We start from the raw sequence: 20,573 nt of genomic DNA, 5'->3' as shown, positions 1-20,573 counted from the left end.
ATTTGGCATCCACCGGGGCCTCTTACTGTGACGTATCGGTAGTTGTAGTCTTTTAATCAAACTTCTACGTACAGCAGCACGGCCTTTCGAGATAGAAGAACTACATCCCCCAGAACACGCCCATCGCCCCTCCCACTTTTCCACAGCTCGCCTGCCCTCCCACTTTCTGTTGGTCCGCGGGGAAGTCGCAAGATGGCCGACGTCGCATGAAAGTATGTTCCTCTCCTCAACATGAAGTCGTGAGTGAGACAGAGAGCGAGGGAGCTTACGTCGGGCTTTTGTTTTTGTTTTATTTTAGTTGTTTTACTTTATTTTCCCCGTAATTATTCATCTCATTCCGAATCGTGGCTCCCCTCGATTTGTCTCGACTAGTTGACGCGTCAATCACGCCGGGATCTTGGCTAACTGGCTAAGTGCGCGAGCTAGTTTGTTAGCCGCAAACTGTAGCTCTTATAACTGTTAATCAGTATCGGTTAGATATAGTTTTAATAACAGCGAGCATGTTGGATAGCAATGCGTAGTCATTGTTTATATTGCAGCTAGATGAGTTACTAGACGGGTTTATTTTGATGTTACCAACATTGTCGACATTATAACTGTAACGTGCGTGCCGTTATCCTCCATCGTTACATTGTAGACAGTGGTTATGTGGTGCAACATTGTAATTAATCAAAACAAATAACGTTAGACTGTCGTTTGGATTACAATACTGGGACATCACTGTAACACAGTAAGGAATGGACACATGCTATACTTACACGACCAAATGTAAAAAATAGCCACACATATCTGTCATTTTACCGAGGTGTTTATTTGACAGTTGCATTTTGTCGGGTTGTTTACCTTACGCACCACACTGTAAACATTTCAGATTAGTTAGCCAAAACTACTCCTGACACTTTGGCTAAGTAATTAATCTTCTCAATATAAGGTTCACACATCTCGCGCTTATAGACACTCGTACAAGCAACATGGGAGTTCAAGGCTTTCAAGAGTATTTGGAGAAACGTTGCCCCGGGGCGGCGGTTCCGGTGGACCTTCTCAAGCTCGCACGAACAGTAGGCCGTCAGCCCCCACATCACCACCACCACCATCCCCATCATCCGAGCTCGCTGCCTCCGCCTCCCCCGCCAGCTCGCATTCTCGTTGACGCAGACTCCGGCCTTCAGCGGCTGTACGGGGGCTACCAGACCGACTGGGTTTGCGGAGGCGAGTGGAACGCAATGCTCGGCTATCTGGCGGCGCTCTCCCAGGCTTGTCTGTACCAGGGCGGGCTGGAGCTGGTGGTGGTTTTTAACGGCACGCTTGGGAAAGATCGCTGGCCGGAGTGGGCGCGGCGGGCACAGGGACAGAGGCAAACAGCGCAGCTTATCGTCAATCACGTTGGCAGCAAGGCCACGCCCCCTCCGCGGGCCTGGTTCCTGCCCCCGGCCTGTCTGAGCCACTGTGTCCGTCTTGCCATGTTCAGATTCCGCGTACGGGTGAGTGGCCTACGGTGCTGGGGATGCACTAAGACACTTGGTTATGAAGTGTATGTGATGCATGCTTTATAAGACGTATTTATGGGATGTAGATTGCACACTTTTAAAGTTTTTACACTTATAGATAGATGAATTGTGTGCCTTTTAAGTGTGCATGTGCTGCCACTCCTCCTGATGAATCAGCCAAAATAAATTGTGCAGAAAAACCTGCTTATTCATTGATTTTCTATCATAAATCCCTTACACTCATCCATCCTCACTAGTTAAACTTTACGTGGTGTAGATCAGAATCACACAGCAACAGAAGATGGATGGATAAGGTTGTTTTTCTACTTCACGTGGTCTTTTTCTTCCCTGCCTGGGTTGTAGGTAGTGCAGACCCTTGAGGACCACCACCAGGAGGTGCTCTCCCTGTACAGAGACTACGGTTTTCAGGGTCTGATTGCACAGGACTCAGAGTTTGCACTATGCAACGTCCCAGCCTATTTCAGCTCACATGCTCTCAAACTCTCCTGGAACGGCAAGAATCTGACCACTCACCAGTACCTGCTAACAGAGGCTGCTCGCCAACTTGGCCTCAAGACCCAGCACTTGGCCATCTTTGCTGCTCTACTTGGTAACCACTTACGTCAGGATTTGTGACATTGATGATTGCGCTTACATGTTCGGCTCTGACTGTATGTTTTCAATACAGGTAACCACATTCTGCCAGATGAAGACTTGGCTGCCTTTCATTGGAGTCTTTTAGGCCCAGAACATCCTCTTGCCTCACTCAAGGTACACATTTTTGGGTTGAAACAGTGTCTGATATTTGCAGCCTTTCATAGTTATGACTGACAATATACTTTAGCATCCTTGAGCATCAGGCATTAGCAAGTCTTTTTCCATACTCATTCTTTAACTTTTTTTTTATCACACATTTTTTGTTTCTCTCTGCTTAGGTAAGGGCTCATCAATTAGTTCTCCCACCTTGTGAGGTTGTCATCAAGGCTGTATCTGAATATGTGGCATCCATCAAAGATCTTGGGAATTTGGATTCGGTGGCCAAGGATGTTTTTAAGCAGTCACAGGTGAAGCAATGTTATTTAAAACTGATTTCATTTCCCTTGTCGTCATCTGTCGATATAAAGCACACTTTCATAATGATAACTTGAAGCGCTTTTTGTTTTTGTCATGACCAGTCACGAACCGAAGACAAAGTTGAGAGGTTTAAAAAGGCAGTGGAGTATTTTTCAGTGGCCAGTAAACCTAGACCTCTCTCCATGGGACCTTCTCCTTACCTCTGTAGGTTCCAATCACAGTTTATTATATTGATGTCCCTCCGTTTTTTGCAATATTTATTTGGTTTTCCTTATAGTTCCAGGCTTTGGGCCTAGTCAGTTTAGTGGACCTCCAGGCCACATGGGGGCAATGCAGCCTGGAAAAGCTCAGGTAATTTTGCCCAGAGAAATTTAGTGCATAACATCACGTTTCTAATTATGAGACGAATTCTAACATATGACCTTTTATCATTTTGCTTTTCTCGACAGTTTGGTCCACCCCAGATGTCAGGTGTTAAGGTGCCTTATCTAGGTGGGCTCTACGGACCCAGCCCTGCCACTGGTCCTGCCCTTTTATGCCAGAACCCCACACAGCCTCTACAAGACTGTAATGATTCGCTAGCTGGGAAAATGGGCTTTGCTGATTGGTCTGCTCCATATGATTCCTCACAAGGTGGCAACAGACAGCCCAATCATCACACAGCTGCTCCTACAGGTCCTTCCCCTTCATCGTCGTCATCTTCAGATGGGGAAGAGCAAAATGACACCAGCACTAAGTGAGTCCACATTGCACGTGTAGGACCCCCATATATCTGTGTTAATTATGTCAGTGGTTCTCAATTCTGTTCCTGGGGGCCATACTAACCTGTTTGTTAGCCTTTTGATATTAAGGATAGTGTAAATATACATTTTCTCTTTTTAAGTCATTTGGCTGACAAATCTTCGAGATGGGAAGATCCCAGTGGACGAGGAAGCGGGCCCTCTGGGGATAGCCACCATGGCAATGGAAGTGGCCCGTCCATCCCGTCTTTGCTGTCCATGCCGACACGCAGTCACATGGACATCACAACTCCGCCCCTTCCACAGGTCAGTGCTGAGGTGCTGCGAGTGGCAGAGCACAGACACAGAAGAGGACTCATGTATCCACAGATCTACCACATCCTGACCAAGGTATTGCAATCACACAGCATGAGCTTGTACTTTTTTAGGATTAGTTACTGATGTAACTAAGCATGTAGTTTTGAAGACTGGCATAACATTTATGAAGTCAGTTTTAATATTGTTGTACTCTTGCCGGCAACAGTATTGTAATCTTTTTCCTGTTAAGTGTCAAATAAATGTCACCCTCTGAATTTGATCATATTATGTAATTAATTTGACATTTTAAGCTAATTCAAAGTGGCAAATATCCCATAAAGCTATTTAATTACATTAAAGCATGTAATAATGCCTGTTACTCTTACACTTTTCTATTTTTCTATCATGTCTCAGGGGGAGATGAAGATGCCTGTGTGTATAGAGGATGAGTGCAACCCAGACCTTCCTCCTGCCTCTCTTCTTTTCCGTTCTGCACGCCAGTATGCCTATGGGGTGCTGTTCAGCTTGGCTGAGACCCAGCGGAGGCTGGAGAGACTGGCTATGCGCAAACGAAGTCCAATTGATGGTGAGAGGAATGAGAGTAGATGGGACTGTAGAGTAGGGCTGTAGCAATACTAAAGTTTTTAGTATTCAATAACATGTAAAATGTGTATGGTAATTAATACTAATTTTAATATGACTGCAATTTAAAAACATATATATTATTGTGTTTATTAAATTAAAAAGATTATATTTGGAAGCAGTATCGTCCGGTACCGATTACCAATCACAGTCTCTATGTAAAGCCATATACAGTGAGGAAAATAAGTATTTGAACACCCTGCTATTTTGCAAGTTCTCCCACTTAGAAATCATGGAGGGGTCTGAAATTGTCATCGTAGGTGCATGTCCACTGTGAGAGACATAATCTAAAAAGAAATCCAGAAATCACAAATTGTTTCGATACCATGTCAAGAAATTTGATTCCGATACTTTTCAATACTTTTCCTGAAAAGGGAGGAACACTCTCAAATCTCATTGCTGTGCTTTATTTTAAAAACGGGACAACATTCTAATCATATAACACACTAATAAATCAACATATGAACAGTAGATATATTAAACATTTAAGCAAAATATGAAATATATCAAAATATAAAAATAAATTAGAGCAATGGCATTCAAGGTAAAACATTTTTTTAGCAGCATTATCTCAGTTTTTCTCTAGTGAGCATTAGCATAGTAAAAAAAGATAAACAAATGTGTTACTTTTTTGTTAATGTTAGTTAATACATTAACATTTGTATGATAAACAGATTATAGTGCAAATGTGAAAATAAACCTCACTGAACAATATGAGGGTTAATAAATTACATGTTTTTGTAAACTTAAAGCACAATGGTATCTGGGTTAATGTACTTTTTACCACAGTCAAAGTATTTTCTTGTCAGCTAAAATGCTGTCTGAATTTCGTAAGTTCCTGATAGGCCATTGTATTAACTTGGATCATTACAGGCAAAAAACCCCTTGTGACAACACGCATATCAACAACAATTTGGTAAGTCTAGAATTAATATTTAGTGATGATTAGCAATCTCTCGTCGGCGTGTCGGTCCTTCAGTGCTTTGCTAGCGCCGTTAGCACGCTGCTCTGTAGCAACGCATATTTGGTTTACTTCACTTGTGTCCTTCGGGTTCGCATGTTTATTTGACTCGCATCCGGAAAAAAAACTCCACACAGCACTACTTCTTGGCTTTCTTGTACTGTTAAACCAGAGCGAACGAGGAGAGGAGGCGGGGCACTGCATTCCCGTGCACTGTGTGTGTGTGTGTGTGTGCCGTTTAAAAGAAAAAGAGAGAGAGAGCGAGAACGCGCAGCTAGTGTTTGCAGAGTTACAAAAAAAACAATGCGCAGCTCGTCTTGGAGTATCGATTCCGCGGGACACGAGTATTGGAATCGTTTTACATTTTCAGTATCAATATGTGTCAAAATATCGATATATTTGATAACACTACTTGGGATGGTACTCATCATTTTTTCCCTCCAAACACGTTTAGTGGAATTATGACCAAAAAGTTCTATTTTGGTTTCATCTGACCACATGACTTTCTCCCATGACTCCTCTGAATCATCCAAATGGTCATTGGCAAACTTAAAGCAACACTATGTAGTTTTTTTTACCTTTAAATAAGGTCTCTAAAATTATTTCAGTGATAGAACAACTTTTAACTGGACAAATTGTATTGTTGCTGCAACCTGAGCAGCCTCCTAGCTACTACAAGCACACTCTGAAAGTGACGGTGGAGGGTAGAGCACACAGCCCCGCCCCTCCCCCTGCCTGCAGAAGAGTGTCTGATACCAGGCCCTGTTGCGCTTTTCAACCACATGGTGGAGCTGTAAGTCATTTTTACATGGAAACTACATAGTGTTTCTTTAAGTCTGGCCTGGACATGTGCTGGTTTAACCAGGGGAGCCTTCCGTGCCATGCATGATATCAAACCATGACGTCTTAATGTATTACCAATAGAGGTCGACCGATTTATCGGCCGGCCGATTAATTGGCCGATTTTTGGCATATTTTAAAAAATCGGCTTTGGCCGATTTTGCTGCAAAATTAGGCCGATTAATAGGCAGGCGCATCTGCGGGCACCTAAGCACTGTTGTAGAACTCGTGACGCTGCCTCTTGCTGCAGATCGCTCCCGTCTCGTGTGTGTGCAGCCATGCCTTGTTCACAAACAGCTTTACTAAATGATGGCGGATCGCGCGAATTAAGCAGCCAGTACAACAGCGCGACGGGCTTATGTCTCGCGGTGCACTGTCCGTGCAAAGATTAGGCTCATTTCATGTGATTAATGAGTGATGATGAGTTTTGTTTGCGTGACAGAGAGAGAAGAGCCGCGCGTGCACGCTTTCTGTCTCCCTGCTTTTATTACTCAAAACAAAACTGACCCGATGGCGAAAGGTCGGAAGACCAAATCATATCCACAAAGGAAATGTTTTTCGTGTTGTTACAGTTACACTTTGTTTACAGTTTTGCGCTGCTCGGCCTGGATTGGGGCACGGCGCGTCCGATTCGCGGGCTGGCTCCTTTGGACGGATTCGTTTGAATGAACGGTTGAAAACAGATCTGTCCCAACACACTAAACTCACAAGACGTCGCTGTCAGCACAATCAGTCACTTGTGGCGTCTCGGAGATGAGAATGTGGATGTGTTTGGAGGGATTTGCCCTAAATAACAGTCTCAACTAAAAACCATAGACATTTACTATGTTAACTTTATGATGAATAAATATTTTATCAGGTCTACCAAATAAGGATTTTATCCTACAAAGCAATAAAAGCCATGGTAAAAAACTGATCAAAGATTATGACAGCAGAGTGTCAGGTAAAATCTGTGTCTGATAAATGCATGGTGCAGAGGAGGTTGTAAAACTCTTCAGAAAGACCAGTCATATATTTTTAAATACTTTGACTTAAATAGTGACATTTTTGCATTTAAAATATCTGCTAATAATGATGAGAACATTTTGATTATTATGTACATATAGAAAATCGGCCAAACATATCGGCCATCGGCTGCCCTGATTTCTAAAAAATCGGCATCGGCCAGAGAAAAAGCATATCGGTCGACCTCTAATTACCAACAGTAACCTTGGAAACGGTGGTCCCAGCTCTTTTCAGATCATTGACCAGTTCCTCCTGTGTAGTTCTGGGCTGATTTCTCACCTTTCTTAAGATCACTGAGACCCCACGAGGTGATATCTTGCATGGAGCCCCAATCCGAGGGAGATTGACAGTCATGTTTAGCTTCTTCCATTTTCTAACGATTGCTCCAACAGTGGACCTTTTTTCACCAAGCTGCTTGGCAATTTCCCCGTAGAGAAGCCTTGTGGAGGTGTACAATTTTGTCTCTAGTGTCTTTGGACAGCTCGTTGGTCTTGGCCATGTTAGTAGTTGGATTCTTACTAATTGTATGGGGTGGACAGGTGTCTTTATGCAGCTAACGACCTCAAACAGGTGCATCTAATTTAGGATAACAAATGGAGGTGGACATTTTAAAGGCAGACTAACAGGTCTTTGAGGGTCAGAATTCTAGCGGATAGACAGGTGTTTAAATACTTATTTGCAGCTGTATCATACAAATAAATAGTTTCATACAAAAAAAATAATATATTGTGATTTCTGGATTCCTTTTTAGATTTTTTTCTCACAGTGGACATGCATCCACGACGACAATTCTAGACCCCTCCATGATTTCTAAGTGGGAGAACTTGCAAAATAGCAGGGTGTTCAAATACCTATTTTCCTCACTGTATATTTAATATGTGGCATAATAATTTTTTAGCAAAAACATTTAAAAGTATCATGATTTGTTGGTAATTTTTTGCCAGGCAACATGTGCAACATATTCCAGTACCTCTCTTGTAGAAGCAACTGAATCCATAGCAGCCTATGCCTGGTTATTGGGAACAGCTTGGACATTAACAAATACAGCTTCTGTCACTTCTCAGTGCAGTACTAACAATTCAAAGCCACTGCAAATTTGCATCTTTCGGTCATGTTAAGAAATGCAGCTGGCACTACCAAAAATATTTCTGCACAACAATTGCATAATGCATAAGGTCATTAATAAAAAAGTCATCTAATCTGATTGATCAATTGGAGCACTATTAAAATAATTGTATGTAGACCTCTATGGTATAGTCTGCTACTGGGTCATGAAAAGAGGGGCACTAACAATTATTATTGTAGCAAAGTGCCAATCTCTGATAGAAAAGTATAGCATGTTATACGTTCTGATCAGAGAACCGTTGCTTCATGTTGTCGTAATACTGGTTTTGATTCATTGTATCTCCTCTGCTTGTGAGGAAGAACATTTGAGTGGAACATCAAGAATAACCTGAATCTCTTTATTTCTCTGACTCCACAGTGCCCCCAGTTATTGTAAAGGAGTGGTGTGCCAGTAAAGCTAAATCTGCCCTGACCCCAGAGCTAGTCCCAGCCCTGTGTTTCCGCGAGTGGACGTGTCCCAACCTGAGACGGTTGTGGCTGGGTAGAGCTTCAGAAGACCGCAGCCGCCGCACTCGAGCCTTCCTGGCCTGCATGCGCTCTGACTGCCCTGCCCTGCTCAATCCGGCATGTGTGCCGTCTCACCTGCTGCTCATGTGCTGCGTGCTCAGGTAGCCACGCCCCTTTGATGATGTAATCCTTGTAGGCTGATTGGCATGGGAATTGTTTATTTATTTTTGTGGGTGAATAGATTAGCACTAAATCGTGGTTTTTGAACATTTGGAATTTTGTGTGTTTACAGGTATATGATGCAGTGGCCAGGAGGCCGTATTCTTCAGCGCCATGAGCTTGATGCCTTTTTGGCTCAAGCTGTGTCCAAACAGCTCTATGAGCCTGACCAACTTCAGGAACTCAAGGTGAGCCATTGAGCTCTGCATTATAAAATAGTAGCACACTGGCCACTTCTCAATAATTCCAGAAGATGCTTTCCATAGGGTTTGCATTTTTTTTTTAAATCTGCCTCGCTATCATGTTTCATCCTCTTCTCTTTGACACTGATACCAGGTGGAGAAGGTGGATAACCGTGGGGTTCAGCTTGCCTCTTTGTTCATGAGTGGTGTGGACACTGCCTTGTTCGTGAACGACGTGTGCGGACAGCCCCTGCCATGGGACCACTGCTGCCCTTGGGGCTTTTTTGATGGGAAATTGTTCCAGAGCAAGCTAGCTAAAGCCACCAGAGACCGAGCCTCCTTACTTGACATGTGTGAAGGCCAGGTAACAAACTTAAATTTGCAGCTAATCTTACTTTTGGCACTAGTGCTTGACATAAATATCTCCAATATTCTCTCTCTACAGGAGGAGCTGGTTTCAAGGGTGGACAAGATGCGCCAGGCCATTCTGGAAGGCATCAACCTCTCCCGACCGCCTCCCCCACCTCCACCACTGCCACCCCCTGCATTCCTCCCCCCTTCCATGGTGCCACCTTTCTACCCCATGCACCCTTTGTACCCTCCTCGTCCGTTGGGCTCCATGCCACCTCCTCCTCACCACCACCAGCACCGGCCCAGGGCCTTCCCAGGTTGGTGCCTCCTCTCATGCACTTTTAGTTTAATATTTTATAACTGAGAATCTTTTAACATAGTGATTTTCTTTTAGGAATCCAGTCTATACCTCCCCAGGGTGGCAAGCTGGAAATAGCTGGCATGGTTGTTGGTCAGTGGGCTGGGAACAAGCCACTGCGTGGCAGAGGGGGGTTCAATATGCAGGTGGTGTCAGTGGGAGGGAGAGGGTGAGTCGTCATTTTTGTGTCATTTCACTTATCTATTTATTTTTAGCGGTGAACAGTCCGACATTGCATCTCTTATACGCGTATATGTATCCAATTCCCTTTTAAAAGTCCTTTCTTTCTCCACTATTGTTTTTTGCCTTTGTCCCAGAAGGGGTAAAGAGGTTATATCAAGAGGAAGGGGAGGGAAGAAAATGACCACCAACAGAACACAGGTAAGTCCAACACATTACCTACAAAAATAAGCAATGCTCTTATTATGCTGTCAATAAAACTGATTTGCCCCCTCCAACTATTTCTTGTAGACACTTTCAGCATCGCCTCCCTCCACCAGCCCCCCAAAGCTCAGCGAGGATCCTAAAGCAATGGGGCGACCTGCTGGACCCACGGAGGGAACAGGGACTGTATCACAGCAGCTGAACGGCAGCTCTTCAGGAAGCGCCACTGGTCAAGCCCTTGACCTGCCACCACTGGCCCAGCCAATCCAGTGTGCCTTAGCCAGCAGAGACAACCAGTCAGGAGATGACGTGGAGGTAGAGGCCCCTTGTTGCCTTGACGACTGCCCGTCAGATGGTGCACTACAGAAGGAGGAGTAATTACATCCCATAATGTAATGAGAATGCGAGAGTGAGGGGGAATGATCTAAGGTTGACTGTCTTTTCCTTGCAAAATTAAATATTTAGGGCACGGTAGCCACTTTGTGTTATCATAATATAATTTATGATGCTACACGCTGGAAACAACAGGTGGGCAGTGACAGGATTACGGTCCGTGTCACCTTACGAGATGGTTCTGATTTAAAACCTAGCAAATTTAAATCGCAACCCTCGACTGCACATCTTCGGATTCTGGACCTGATCCTTTCCACTGGCCAATCGGTGTTGTAGCATTTATTTTTTAGCATCGTTTTAATTTTAGACCCTTAGTACATCAGTGGTGACCTTTTATGTATGATTGCCTAAAATGGCTACAAAAGGCCCTTATTGCCCAAAGTATATTGTAAAATGTACCTGCTCGGATCACTGTTGCACCGTGTTACGTAGCACAGCAGCACCCTGCTCTCAAATAACACAGCAAAGAATTACACTATTTAAACCCTAACTGTATCTGAAGTGCACCATAGGGGGGGATTCAATGACAACACTGCCCAGTATAGTACAGTAGAATGAAAACATGATGGAGTTGATATTTGTATGTCACAGTGTGCATTCACACACACATGGTTTTCCCGTTTTTATTTATTTTTTATTTTTTGCCATACCATGTGAAAAAGTTGCCCTTGAAGTCCCGACTCAGATATGAGTAAGAACAATTGAACGCCCAGGAGAGTTGTACAGGTTGCATTGCGTAGATCTACTCTGTTGCTTTATTTTAATATTTCTGATGATCTGTCAGCTAATTTAAACCCAAATCCCCTTTAGGATAAGCAAACAGCAGTACAACTCAGTCCTACATTTACTAAGTTATAAATTAAATCTTTAAAGCACCTTGAAACCTGCCCAAGGTTATAGATATGCAAGCTCTTATTGTGAAAGAAATACCCTTAAAATTGATTGTATCATAACGTGAAGCACTTAAAAATTATTTATTACAATAAGAAAGTACTGCTCTATATAGATAAAGTTATTAGGTTAATTTCATTATACCAACTTTTTGACAGTTTAACTGTCCGTATAAGCTTTTACCTTGCGTGTTGTTTACCAGTATGACGTACAAATTGGCACCAACCCATTTGAATGTGAGTGCTCGAGTGCACTTTGTTAAAAAAACGAAAACACACTGGCTTGTCCTCGAACCAGGATAAAGAATATCCGAGGCTTCTGCTAGAGTTAGGGAGGAAGCGAAACGGTGTGTTCACCATACTGTTTGACATCCCAGCTGTTTGTATATAGACCCAAATGTACATGATCCTGTTACGCAACGATGCGATTTAGAGGAGTGATTTTATCAGTGGTCGAGAATGCACACAGTCCTTCAGATAGACCTTGAAGACCTGCCATTTGACATCTCTCAGCTTCACGGTGCTTCTTGGTGAAGTCTTTTATGTTGATTTTAGTTTTCTCACCCATCTGTCATTCATTCTCCGTGCCTTGCCCTTGTGCATGTGTACCATGTGGTCGTTTTTTGTGCATGTGCATTCTCCTACCATAGCTAAAATCATTGAACGTTTTGTCACGCTTTAAATAATTGAAAGTAATTATTCAACCTTAGGATCACCTTCTATTGTGACAAAGTCATTTAGAAAAATAATTTAAAAGTCATTTAAAAAAAAAGACAGTTTGTGACTAATCTCTCCATCGTCTCGTTTTGTGACAGTCAGTCCTATAAACTCATGCACTTATGTGTTACAGAGAGATACTCTGTTGAGGCTTTAAAAAAAATCTTAACATACACTGTAAAAAATGCAATTGTTGGGCCAAATATAAACATTTTCTGGTTTAATGTAACCCAATAGTTGGGTTCATCTCTTTTTGACCCAGAGTGTAACAAAGCACCCTTAAGGGTAAAGCCCCATTTGCTATAGATTGACCATTTTGCATCAGATGGTTAGAAAGTAATTATACTCGCATTTAATGTTTTAAATACACAGTGATTTGTTGGACCGTAGTTATGAAAGTATAATGTAAGAATACTAATACACTTGAGAGGGTATCGCATTTAATCATCATAGTTTAAAAATCTGTACAATTGACAATATCAAGATAACATCACAGCTTTCTATGAAGTCATAAGATGCACCTTATTTTGTTATGATAGGAAGTGAATAAATATTATATTTAGTGCCACTAAAGTATATTGAAAGCTCTTTAAATCAGATTATGAAAGACACCCATTATAGCTATGTCTATATGTATATTCTGCAAAATTTCACTTTTCACAAACCACGCTATCAAATCGCATTTAAAGTTCGTCAGAAATATCGCACCAAGCATGCATTTTGAATGTATGACAAAGTTCATGATATTTCCGTAAGGACAGTGAAATATCAACGTCAAAGACAATACTAGACATACCGGACAGACATTAAGCCAAGAATAATCTTGACTTTAGCACGAAAGGTAATATTCCTTTTAAAACGAATATGGTACACCATCATGCACATTACAACATTTTAAATGTCAAATTTAGGTTGTCACATTTTATTACAAGTTAAGTACAGTAGTGCTAGTTTTTAAGAGGATCTCCAGCATGTTATAGTGTATACGAACATGCGTACAGAGTGATACACACCCATTATTGTTAACACAGATTAAAGTTTCAGTAGATCCTTTTCAAAAACATTCAAGTCTATCCGTCTGTGATTTAAAGCAGTTTAGTTTTTCTTCAAGTGTGTTTATTGTCATAGAATATCAGTAGCTCCTTCACATTTAGTTTTAAGTGTAATCTAAGAAGAAGAAAAAAACACAGCATAAACCGAAATATACAGACACACCAAATAAGATATAATCTTTCTCTCCTACAGTCGATACAGTCTCTGTTATACCTGTAGAGAGACATCATTTAGTATGAGGGAGTATTTATAGCATACTCAGATTGTGTATTGTCCAGAGTGTTAATTTCTCTTTTCATTATTTGGATACTTAATTTGCCGTGTCGGATGCTTTGTTCCAAAGTTACCCTTTCAAAGCTTCTTTGCTTTGTTTTAGCTGCTTAAACTGTCATTCGTTCGTTCATTCATACATGATTTATAAAGAAACTTGTGTGAGATGTGCAACATAAGTATATATTCTGACAATACATATGGTAATACTTGCGTTGTATGAGAGAGATACTCTGGAGATCTGTGAGGATGGCTTGGCCACCTAATTTAAGTTTGGAGCTTTGTTTCTCCAGATGTTGGGCCCAGTCTTGATAAACTCATCAACATAGAAAATTTGCGATAAACGCAGATGTAGTTTTTTAATTATTTCTTTATAGACATTTATTATTTCAGTAACTTGTAATATTCAAGCATTTGTCGCTTCTGTATTCTTAGTTTGCCCAGATTGTGACATCTCCCTCTACTCAACTGTCCCGTTTCTTTTTATTCTTGAAATAATCTCATATATTCTTGCTTATGTTACCCCTGCAACAAGCTCCCCTTACCTCTTCATACAAACAGTGAAAGATTTTAACTTTTATAATTAGTTCAGTCTGTCTGTAATTTTAGACAAGAGTTGGTAACATTTTCAACAGTGAATCAAGAAATGTAGAACCTTAACATCTTTGGTTTCATTCAGTTGTGAAATTGTGTTTTACTTAATTTTTAAATGTTATTTCAACTGCTACTCCTTTGACCGTTGCTACATTTAGTATTAAAATTTGCTTAGCAGAACTAGATATTTTTAACAGTAATGATTGCAATTTTCCTCACCTCTGTTTTGTATGGTATTGTTTCAAGCCACTTCACCATTTTGATGTAATATTCACAGAAAAATAAACACAGATACATTTTTTCACGATTTCAGTCTGATCAAAACTGGTCAAAATCAAAAGCCGAGTACCTTTGAGAAAGCATTACTTTGCTTCGTACAAAACAGACTAAATTTCACATGTTCAACTGATTAATTATCAACCAAAGTAAATATCTGGAAGCTATGTTTTCAGTATAGGTAAAACGATTTGTTGGTTCAACTTAAAAAAGTAAGTTACCTGGTTGACTATTTTAAAAAGTTGTTTAACAAAATTTTTAGTTAATTAAACTTAAAAATATTAAAGGCAACCAGCCAACTTACGTTTTTTAAGTTAAACCAACTTTTTTACATTTGTGTATATTATATACAGTTGCGTGGTTTTAATAATTGCGATACGCAAGGCGTCTATAATCTGATACTAATTTAAGAAAATGTGATTTTACATCTTTTTGGTGAACAACGGCTAAATCTTGTATCATCCAGTTTTATTGCTAAAATGAAGATTTTTTTGTCCTCTCAAGTTAAGCCTTGGACACAGCTCTTGATACTGATTAACCCTAGAACACATTAACTCCCATGTACATGTATTGTCCCTCTGAAATATGTAGCTTCAATTGTAGTCATGGATAGGTTAAGTGTGAACACATACTGTAACCATATACACAAACAAATGCTATTATGGTAAAAGTTTTGCCTGTGCATTCCTGTAGATTTGTGTCTGGACCTCCGATCTGACTCTCGCTTTATAACTGTTACCCCGTATCCTGGCTGTGTAGCCCTTCACTCCACAGGACCACATGTGTGCTCTTAACTGGTGTTGTCAGGTTTCAATCCTAGTCTGATTACAGCAATGTGTTGTGTACGGTGGCCCACTTTAGGAAGTACCCTTTTATGTGGTCCCCACTGCTTTGTAGCACGTGGCCCGCTCATAGCCCATAGACAGTCAAGTCGACCCATCCATTTGTAGGCAACACATTCTGTCGTCTGTTCTTGGGAAACTGATCCGTTCATCAACACAGACGCATTGATGCATGCATCAAGATCTCCAAAAGCTCCAAAAAAACTTGTGAAGTGAAGGGTAAAGTTCATTATTATTATTGCTGTTATGGTTATGATCGTTATTAACAATTTCTCATTTTTAGTAAAAAGAAAGCACCTGATTGTTTTGGAAAGAAACTTTTCTTTTTAATTTGTCTTGCTGTTGTGGTCTGATTTCACAATGGATTGGGGAGAAAGCCAAAAGGCTCAAGAGAGAGAGAGAGTCAAAGTTGGCAGTCATGTTTGTATGGTTGGGAAATGACTTCAGTGCTGAAATAAAATTTATTCTTTTAGTAAATGGAGTTTGTTTCTTTTTTGTGTTTTCAAGACCTAAGAACTGTAAATCACAAGCCAAGTAATGTGCCAAGTTTTCAAATCTGTCAGTTTTGGGGTTATAAATCAAATAACGTATTGCTGATAGAAGGAAAATTAATATAATTTTGCTCTATTATAGCATTAGGTCAGAGCCGATGATGTAGTGGGAAGCGCTCTGACATGTGGTGCTTTGCTTCGCACTATCGGCAACCCGAGTTCGATTCCTGGCTTGTGTTAATTTGCCGATCCCATACGCCTCCTGTACTTTCCTGTCCTATCCTCACTCACTTTCAAATTAAAGGCAAAATGGCCAAAAATATAAAAGTTAGTGGTACACCATCTTCAGTGCCACAATATAACACGCATAGTTGTTGTAAAAGCTAAACATTTTGCCTTTATTAATTGTCAAATCTTTAAATTATCATTCACTCACGAAATCCAGACTTAGAAGGTGTCCAGCATCAGATTTTTTTTAAAAAGCCCTTGAAGCCAATTTTTTGCACATATAATATTATAGTCTGGACTTACTAAAACCATTATTTTTAGAGGATTTAAAACATATTTCCTACGGAATTATTTACATTTTTTAGATTATCATTGTCAAAAATTATCATTACCGCAACATGATATTACATTAAATATATGCATTTATATGCAAACTCGTGTTTCGGTAGTGAGAACTAAAAAGTTGTCTAGGTACTATGACAAACAAAATTTCAACTTTTATCTGGAGAGAAAAAATAAGAACTGCTTACCTGGTAGCCATCTTGAGTGTCACAGTCAATTATGTCCCTTCCAACAAATGTTTTTTGAAAATGTTAGTTCCTTGAGGGCTTAAACAATGATTGAAAATTGTTGCGGAGGATGAGAAAATTGGTCTTGGACACATTTATATTCCTTATGAAGCTTTTTATTTTTTAGATTTTTTAATTATAAATATTTCCATGTCAAAGAACCAAAATCCAGTCATGGACACGTTGCGGTAATGAAAATTTCCCCCTTAAATGTGGAAAAAACAACAAAATTGGTTTGTATTTTGTCATTTGAAATCATGTGCAAAATAGCACATGAAGAGATGTTTGTAACTGTATGCTTCTTATTTTGATACTCTTACTTTGCATTTACTTTTTAAATCAAAATGTTTTATGACACCTCATAAATCTAATTTCGCATGAATCACCCAACTAAATTTCAGTAGATAGACACAGGCACACTGTGTGACATTATTGGCTGCTGTTCGGCCCATCTAAACCATTTTTATGAGCTAACCTCCACAAAAATCACTTTACTGCTGCACTCAGAATGAACTCTTGCATAACAGTACCCAAGTAGGACAGGTTTCTGGCTAACAATGATGAATTTACATTATCAGCTTTTTTTAACCTCTTCAGCTCTGGTACATATTTGGCATTTTTGAATTGTGGAGATGCAATATTGGACCCACAGGTGGGTCTGCGGGGGTGGCAGAGTTGAAGATGTTAATCTATTAATATAAGTTAAAGGGATAGTTGACCCCAAAATTTTAATGCTTTCTTTAATTTTAACAGATACAACTTTATTGTTAAGTGGCCAATAACACTGTGCTATTTAGAGCATACCCAGAAGGCCGACCTTCAATGTTGAAAAATGGTTGAAATGATGTCTGTTTTTGGTTCAACGTTGATAAAACAGTTCATGCTAAACGGTTGCAAAAGGTTAATAAAATGAATTGAAATCTGTTTAATGTCAGTTGTTTGTTCAACGTTGATTCAATTTGCAAAATTAAAAGGTAATTCAACGTTGAAATGCCTGCTGGGTAGGACTTTTTTAGCTATAGTGTAGTATAGTTACTCTCTCATGCTGTCATTTTGAAAGTTTTATATCGCTTGATGTGTGTCACACAAAAAGTTTTTAAATCCTCAGCTGCCTATTGGTTTCTAACATATATTTATTCTTATTTATATAGTGTGACTTTGTTAGTGTTAAAAATAATTACAGCTTCCACATTGAGGGGCAGTGCTCACAATTTCAATGTTGTTTAAATTTAAAAAAAATTGCATGCTTTTAAACTATTATCATAAATAGTTAAAATGGCAGTTTTCACCCCTGCAAGTTGTGAGATTTGACAGCCGCTAGTTGTTAACTGCACACAGTAAATTATCCAGTGAACTGAACTGAATGGTAGGAGGATCAGATCACTCAGGGGGCAGGTCACCCGAGGAGCAGATCTGCGCGTCTGCAGCCTCTTTGCTGGTGATGTAAGATGGCGGTATCATGTACAGTCACGGTCTCAGGTGAGCGCAACACCACCTTCATTTTAAACTGTCATTGCCGCAGAGCCGCTAGCTTTTATTACGCTTTGCATTTGCATAGACAGATTTCAGTTTAATACGATGTAAAATTGCGTCTTGGTATGCAATTGTTTGGTGATCATAACGGGTGCTTTAGTAAGGCACCGCCATTTTTCGTATTTGATAGCATAACTAAAGAGTAGCTCCAGTATGTCATGAGAAAGCAAAGTATGTGCACGCGTATACTCTCTGTTTCTCTTAAAGGCTGACCGAGCAACAATCCTTTTCTCAAGGGGTAAGTCCGGATGCCTATCTGATTTGTAACTAACGTTACAGTTTCTTGATAAGAAAAGCTTGCCGTAATAAACTTAATCTGGCTGCCAGACAGTCTACACTTTAGCCAAAAACCCGTCTGTGCTTCAAACATATAAAGCTGACATGCATTATGACGTCTGTGCTGTCTATACGTAGCCAGCTGTTGATTCACGAGAATGTAGTATGCGATAATAATTCATATTTTATTGCAGATATGTTTACATGTTGCTCTGCTGTTATGAACTGCTAAATGTGCACGTGTGGTAATCACCAGTATTTTTTCTCTATATTGTGCATACATACATTATGGTGTGTGTGGGATTGTTATATACAAATGTCTAGGTTAACATTTTCACCCATAGATCAGTCCTAAAGACATTCATGACAGGACTATTGCACTTCTTGCATCAGCATCATACAAGCTCAGTGCATAATGGATATCCCTAGCACTAAAATAGTGTTTCTATGCATATTGTTTTCCCCTATACTATACTTCATTATTCCACAAGCGGACTGTTTTAAATTTTGTTATTGAGCTTCATTACAGCTCAGTAATGATGAGTAAATCTAAATGATTGCTTTTAATATATCAAACAGGCTACCGCAGAGCAGCCTTTGTGTAATCTCTCTGTTGTTCATGGCATCATGAGTCACATTTCAAAAGATAAGATGTGATGCCAAAAATCTGCCCACAGTTTGTGGTGGTGGTGGTGTTTGAGCAGGGTTAATACTGGGTTAAGATAAGGGATGACGACAACAATATATCGCTGTGGGATTTATGAAAATCAAATTAGCAATTGCTAAGGTGGTTCATTAAAATTGGATGTAAAAATAGCACGGCATTAAGAATTTTATTTATAGTACTGACTGACATGTCTTTCTGCCTTTTGTCTCTACCCCTCAGGGCACCAGATGGAGGATGGCTTTATTGGGGGCTGTGAAATGAGGTAGTAGTTTGTATAGTTTGGGATCACACCAGATCTAGGAGATAACTATACAGCCTACTGTCTTTCTCACGGCTGCTCCCTCACATCAGATACAACATACCTTCAATAAAACACAGGACTGGTGGATAGCTGCAGTATTTTTTGTTTTCTGTGTTGTGTAAATTGTCTTATGTTTCACTGGATATAACTGTATATCATAACCTATCCTAGATATGACATTAACCCCCAAATCCAGTGATTCAAATGTAAATGAGCATAACTCAAAGGATTAATTTATTTCAAGCAGTAAAATTATTTCCACATCATTATTACTGTGCTGTATGCAATTTTTACACTATAACTGGGTTTCCATCGAAGCAAATCTTTTCAAAATTTGCAAAAAAATACAAAGACAATGACAGCTGATACAGCTAGAGGATTTGTCATGCCATGTTTGCTATGTCAGAATTGTTTCGGTAAATTTGTTTTCATCTCCCATTATTCGCATTTACTCTTTTTCCATAAGTCAAAAAACCCCTCAAGCAAGCATAAAAACAATTAGTTAAAAAATAAATGTGATTGAAATTCTATTTTGTACTTAAATTTTTACGTTTAATCAACTTGAATTTTCATTTCAACTTTCTTGTCTTGTAAAAAATGTAGTTCAATTAGTTGTTTTAACTTTATTTTTTAGAATTCATAGCAACTGCTCACTGTTCAAGAAAGTTGAAATTACAGATAATCGTATTTCAAGTTGATTAAACTTACAAATTTAAGTGCACCAAGGAATTTTCACAGGAACATTCACATAATATGATTATTGCCATACATTGTGATAACATATATTTACATTATATTTATACATTTAGCAGACACTTTTATCCAAAATGACTTACAGAACTACTTTTTCAGTATCTGTGATCATGATGGGACTGAACCCCTTTGTGTTGCTAACGCAGTACTCTACAAAGTGAGCTATGGGAACTAATGTGTTATTTGTTTTCACTTTCCTTTTATTTATTAAAGTGAGATGAACTTGACTCATTTGTGTTCCATTATGTTTCTTAAATCAGTGTTTCTCAACCAGGGGCTGGGTCCCACTAGGGGGCCTTAAGATGACCTAAAATCATTCAGAATAAGAACAAACTACTAAAAAACAACTAAAAATAAATATATTTCATAGTGTTTGATTATTTTTGTAAGGAATACACAATCTGTGCTGTTATGCCAAGTTCTATAGTATATTTGATTGACTATAAATTATAAAGGTGGGGGGCTTCCAATTTTGAAGTGGACAGAAGGTGATCATTGAATTGGTAACTTAAATCATTTGTGACACAGTCTGTGAAAATCTAGCTAAGTCATTTTTTTGTGATTTACTGTTGTCTACATAAAATCATCCAGCATAATGTAAAATAACA

At 39.6% G+C, this 20,573-nt stretch overlaps 1 protein-coding gene across 2 annotated transcripts; it reads left to right on the top strand.

Annotated features, from left to right (window-relative positions):
• Window positions 1-157: 157 nt before the first annotated feature.
• On the top strand, window positions 158-15,624 carry fam120c (family with sequence similarity 120 member C). Of its 2 annotated transcripts, none has more exons than XM_055187372.2 (16): window positions 158-1,481; window positions 1,851-2,097; window positions 2,176-2,258; window positions 2,423-2,551; window positions 2,663-2,765; window positions 2,839-2,912; window positions 3,011-3,297; window positions 3,445-3,691; window positions 4,013-4,184; window positions 8,530-8,779; window positions 8,911-9,025; window positions 9,174-9,383; window positions 9,465-9,687; window positions 9,765-9,897; window positions 10,049-10,109; window positions 10,200-15,624. In XM_055187372.2, exons 1-16 carry the CDS (start codon window positions 972-974, stop codon window positions 10,488-10,490), a joined length of 3,135 nt encoding a protein of 1,044 aa, XP_055043347.1. In that variant the 5' UTR covers window positions 158-971; the 3' UTR covers window positions 10,491-15,624. The 2 variants fall into 2 exon arrangements, with proteins under 2 accessions (XP_055043347.1, XP_055043346.1); XM_055187371.2 differs by having other exon boundaries at window positions 10,046-10,109.
• Window positions 15,625-20,573: the final 4,949 nt, after the last annotated feature.

This window comes from Misgurnus anguillicaudatus, chromosome 13 (assembly GCF_027580225.2).
Source record: "Misgurnus anguillicaudatus chromosome 13, ASM2758022v2, whole genome shotgun sequence".
Lineage (NCBI taxonomy): Eukaryota > Metazoa > Chordata > Actinopteri > Cypriniformes > Cobitidae > Misgurnus > Misgurnus anguillicaudatus.
Note: the sequence above shows the minus strand (reverse complement) of the source record. Positions and strands in the feature narration are given on the sequence as shown.

What these genes read in the sequence shown, in the direction of transcription:
- fam120c (XM_055187371.2), top strand. Translation starts at nt 972, where the DNA reads ATGGGAGTTCAAGGCTTTCAAGAGTATTTGGAGAAACGTTGCCCCGGG. An exon ending in TGCAGCCTGGAAAAGCTCAG is followed by an intron (nt 2,913 to 3,010) that starts GTAATTTTGCCC and finishes TTTTCTCGACAG; the next exon opens with TTTGGTCCACCCCAGATGTC. An exon ending in TTGACATGTGTGAAGGCCAG is followed by an intron (nt 9,384 to 9,464) that starts GTAACAAACTTA and finishes CTCTCTCTACAG; the next exon opens with GAGGAGCTGGTTTCAAGGGT.